Here is a 5,165-nt window from a genome sequence, read left to right on the forward strand (position 1 = left end):
AGGCTTTTTTCTGCTAAATATTTGTAATCTGCAAAAGATCTGCAGTAAAAATGCAAAATCTGCAGATTTACTATATATATGCAGATCTGGCATCCTTTTAATATTCCCCACAGGAAATTCATCCAAATGGTGTAAAAATACGGGGAAACAAGGCAAGATAGGTATTCAGAATATGGGGTTAAATGAGCAGCTTGCACTATTTTTGATTTTTTCAATAGTTAGAGGTACCAAATCATCGTGGCAATAGGCAGTAACGAATTGGGGGAAAAAAAGGAAGCATCCTATCATATAAAATTTTTTGACGAGAAAGGTCTATTGCCAGCAAATTGAAGTGCAATGCGCATCCGAGTTGGCAAATAGCCCCCCGTTAGCCAGCAACTTGCCCTTTTTGACTGGGTGGTCAGGCGATTTAAACAGTTTGACGTTTCACTCAATTCGCCTGTGCTAATTGCCCCTAGGAACAAAATTTGTTTGTTGCATTTAATGCAATTTACGAATGCGATTTAAAGGCAATTTCAATACTTAGAGAAATTTTCTGGCGGCTGAAATAGACTTGGTTGTTTTTTGCGTTTTTTAAACATGGCGGTTCATGTTTAGCTTAAGTTTTAAATTGTTTTTTTAAACAATTGGCGTGTTCTCGCTTGTATTTTGTTTGTCTAGTGCACTTAATTTAGCCAATGAATGTGGGAAATTGTGGCATCGTGTGTAAGTATAGTGAAACAAGATCTTTGACCCAAAGTCTAAATGAAAGTCAGATTGTGGTAAGTTTTGGTGTGCAATACGAATTTCACCATCGATTCTTCCTATAGTTTGGTGGTGATTACCTAGAGTACTGATAAATTTATGTGAGTAGATAATGAATCCGAAGATAATTATTATTTTTAATTTTCAAATTCGGTAATTAAGGGCGATTAAATGGCGCGTCCCCTGGGCAAATTGGGGTCGATTTAAGGGCGGGTAGAGCGGCAAAAAAATGACGGTGGCAAATCGCTCAAATGTTGCATTTAAAATAGCCCCCTAATTGCCAGCAAATTGTAGGGCAATTAGCACATCCGAGTTGGCAAATAGCCCGCCGCTAGCCAGCAACTTGGGATTAAAGAATAGAAGCCAGAGACAGGGATGCCATGTGATATTTTGAAAAAAATTTGCGCAAGTCAGAAATTAATTTTTTTTTTTGAGTTTTTGCGCAAGTCAGAAATTAGGCGCAAGGTAAAAAAAATGAGAAATCTGCACGGATACGAAAGTTGAGCTCTTTTGACTCAATCTCGGGGTATCGTGGAATAACGTAAAATTAGGTAAACCGTGTTGAAGGTACCCACTGAGACGTCCAAAAAATTGTTTCAAAATCGTTCAACACGGGTCCAACAATGGACGTTTGTTAAACGGTTATTTGGACGTTGTCCAAATTGGTCCAACGAACGTCCTTCATTGGACGATTTTGAAACCAACCGTTCTTAGAGGGTAGTTTCCCTTTAAGTTTTTTCTACTCAACCTTGAGTTAATTATGCTTCAATTTAAGTTAAATCTACCTAATTTTGAGTATATTTCAAACAACTCAAATGTACCTTATTCCATGGAAGACCTCGACTGAGTCGGATCTCTCTCTCTCTGTTTTTGACAACACTAATAAGTGTGAAAGCGATACAAAACTCAAAACTGCACAAATTTAAGTTAAAAGAACTTATTCTGGGGCCCATATTATTGGCTCGAATCAAAACTCGTCGAAATGTCAATTGACGACAGGCCCATTCGGAGTGTTCATTTGTGTTTACATTTAACTAGCGTTGCCAATTTTATTTTGTGTCCACCACCCAATGTGGCTACGCCACATCCAAGAGGGTGACGTGACGTCATATTTTCGTAGCCAACATAAGAGCTTTGCTTGTAACAAAATGAACGAAATTAATTTTAAATGCGAACGAGGAGCACTTTAGTTTACATCAAATCAGTTAAAGTGTTCTTTGCTTTCTTTTGTTTACTGCTACTATTGTTCGTTGATGACATTTTAAGCGATTTTGACGTTGTCAAACTGACCCCCATCGATCGGTGGAAAAGCGATGTTGCCTATTGTCAAACTCTGTATGTAGAGATAGGGATGCCAGTTACCTGGCCACACCGCTTTTGCGCGTGCTGTCAGACTTCGCTACCGCTCAGGTGGACTTAAACTATAGCCCCTATGTTTGAGTAAGCCGGGCAAACGAGTGGATCACAGGTTCGCTTGCTTCTGACGGCGGGTCGGTGGCCACCTCGTCCGGCGGATCCTCAGCGGCTTTGCGCCGCTTCGGTTCCTAGGCCTCGGTTATGCGGCTAAGCCGCAACGAAATTGTACCCCTTAAACATTCTAACTAGAATCGGTTGTCACCGGAGCCGAAATACGAATTATAACCAGCTAGCATTCCGGCTGAGCTTAACTGGGAAGTTTAGTAAAATTTAATCAGGAAATAAAAATTTTCTGGCAGCACCCTGTTGAATTCTAACTATTTCACCACCTGGGCGCCAGGTTGACGATATGAAATGAACTTTGTTTACTTTCGACAAGTTTTGATTCGAGCCAACAACATCCAGCCCTTCCTGCACGATACCACGAGATTGAGTCAAAAGTACTGAATTTTAGGTAGTTTTTCGGTGGTGTGTACACGCAACCGTAAAATAACCTACAGAATAAGTTCTTTTAACTTAAGTTTAGGTACTTTTGAGCTGTGCGTCGCTTTCGCACTTATTAGTGTTGTCAAAAACAAAACGAGAGATTCGACTCAGTCGAGGTCTTCCGTGCAGTAAGGTACTTTTAAGCTGTTTGGGATATACTCAAAATTAGGTAAATTCAACTTAAATTTAAGTAAATTAAACTCAAGGTTGAGTTATTATTTTTGCCGTAGTTAAATGGAAACTACCTTCAACACGGTTTACCTAATTTTACCTTCCTGCACGATACCACGAGATTGAGTCAAAAGTACTGAATTTTAGGTAGTTTTTCGGTGGCGTGTACACTGTTTGACACTTCGCTAACCTGTGTATAAAAATTCTGTATAAGTGTATACATATAGGCTTGACGCGGTAGTTATTTGCGGTTACAGTAGAAATTTAGAAAGTGTAAGGAAATTATCTTTGTAATGCCAAGTAAGTATAAATGGATAAGTGAATGAATGTAATGTAGTTAATTGCAACAAGTAAGTCTAACGTTTGTATAACAGAAAAATCAAAAAGTAAACCTGTACGCGCATTGGGAATTATAAGAGACGGTTAAGGCCTAAGAGAAAAGAGGACAATCGCGTAGCCAATTTGATCCAGTCCTAACCTCAATATTGAACCAGCTTCTGATTAGTCGTTTTGCCAGTGAAGAGCGTTCATAATATTTTCAAACGGGATGAAAAACAGTGCTGCTGAATTTATTTTGGTTTGAGTGCATATAATGAGAGTGACGACTCTGTCAAAATTGGAACAATGATTATTTGTCAGTGTCATTCCAAACGAGTCAAATCAATGCATTTTGAGAGGTCGTTAGTTCGATTGGAATATTACTGACAGATAAACATGACAGTTGTCTTCATTCTCCTTACATACACTCTGATTTTGGCTACTTTTCATACACATGAACATTTCATGCAAATTGAATAAATACCCTGAATGACGATATAACTACGTGTATTGTTAAGAGAGACACGAATAAACATAAAATTCAATTTTAAATGCAGCTAGTATTGTGAATTCTTGACAGAGGGTCGATATTTGAGGTACAATTATTTTCAGCAATTGTGAAAAACATGCAAATGGAATCTGGAAACAATGGATGCTTGTTGTCTTTGGAATTACGACAGGGCCTGGTAGATAAAATTAATGGCGATTTCGCTTGAACCTAGGATAGGATCCGCCAACTGGCTTCTTATATTTTACTAATCCCTGTTGAAAACGACATACCCCTAGAGCACTCTAGTTAGAGTGTGGCCAAGAGGCCATGACGTATCCAAACGAACATGGAATCTGATGTATACACAATAGAAATATGTCAAATTTCATGTTCGTTTGGATACGTCATGGCCTCTTGACCACACTAACTAGAGTGCTCTACATACCCCCACTCGACCAATGTTGCCAAAATATTTGTTTTGTTTCGGTCGTATATTTGTTCTGATTAGAATATTCTATATTATGTATCAATTTCATGCTTCTGGAAAAATCAAAGGTTTATGCCCAGTTTACATTAGTGCTGGTTGCCATCTGCTGGTGCCAGCATGCTGCCAACCAGCACGCTACCATGCATGGCAACCAGCACTAATGTCAACGCTACATTAGTCTTTATATCCGCATTTAACATGCGAGCCACAACATAGCTCCTACGCCACACACACCTCTCCCCTGCCTAACCATGTATATGACATGAGCAAATATAAAAATACGTTTTTCAACACACTAACCTTGCTGGTGTGCCACGAAACTGCTACTTAAGAAAGCTAGAATATTTTCCTATACAATCAATCCGAGTTTTTGACGGAATGCCATCTGTAGCTCCTATTTTGTGTGAAAATATTACCCCTCTTCACTTGGGGTTTCTTTTTAAATACTTCTTCTCGTTTTTATTGCACTTTTTTCACACACCACTGCAAAAACACTCGCGAAACTTTAATCGTTTACTAACAAAACTTCAAATTTTCTGCCAATGTGCAGATGACCAAAGGAAAATGTTCGGAAACTCATTTGTGCGTTTGAATTTTCACTTCAGATTTCAGGTTGTCGTTGGAATACAAGCGTGTCGGTGCCGAGCCTTCAGTGAGGACTCATTTGCGGATCCTGTTGAGTGGTGTTAGGGGTGGGGATGAGGTTGTCTGATAATTGTATTGTGCTGTGTGTGTGTGTGTAGTGTGTGTGTGTGTCGTGTGTGTGTGTGTAGTGTGTGTGTGTGTGTGTAGTGTGTGTGTAGTGTCGTGTGTGTGTGTGTGTCGTGAGTGTGGTGTGTGTGTGTGTGTGTGTCGTGTGTGTGTGTGTGTGTGTGTGTCGTGTGTAGTGTGTGGGTGTGGTGTGGTGTGTGTGTGTCGTGTGTGTATAGTGTGTGTCGTGTGTGTGTGTGTGTGTGTCGTGTGTGTGTGTGTGTGTGTGTGTAGTGTGTGTGTGTGTGTGTGTGTGTGTGTGAGTCGTGTGAGTGTGTGTGTGTCGTGTGTGTGTGTAGTCGT

The 5,165-nt window shown here is 39.8% G+C and overlaps 1 protein-coding gene across 3 annotated transcripts in view; it reads left to right on the forward strand.

Annotated features, from left to right (window-relative positions):
* The first annotated feature begins 3,039 nt into the window (after positions 1–3,039).
* The window catches only part of LOC131691769 (endoribonuclease LACTB2), a 395,704-nt gene continuing 393,578 nt past the window's right edge, over positions 3,040–5,165 (forward strand). Inside the window, exon 1 of one of the 3 annotated variants that reach the window (XM_058978684.1) lies at positions 3,040–3,117. In XM_058978684.1, the coding sequence (XP_058834667.1) occupies positions 3,111–3,117 (7 nt within the window). In that variant the 5' untranslated portion in view covers positions 3,040–3,110. The remainder of the gene's footprint in view (positions 3,118–5,165) is intronic. The other 2 variants (XM_058978597.1, XM_058978439.1) reach the window with 2 other exon arrangements.

Source organism: Topomyia yanbarensis, chromosome 1, assembly GCF_030247195.1.
Source record: "Topomyia yanbarensis strain Yona2022 chromosome 1, ASM3024719v1, whole genome shotgun sequence".
Taxonomy (NCBI): domain Eukaryota; kingdom Metazoa; phylum Arthropoda; class Insecta; order Diptera; family Culicidae; genus Topomyia; species Topomyia yanbarensis.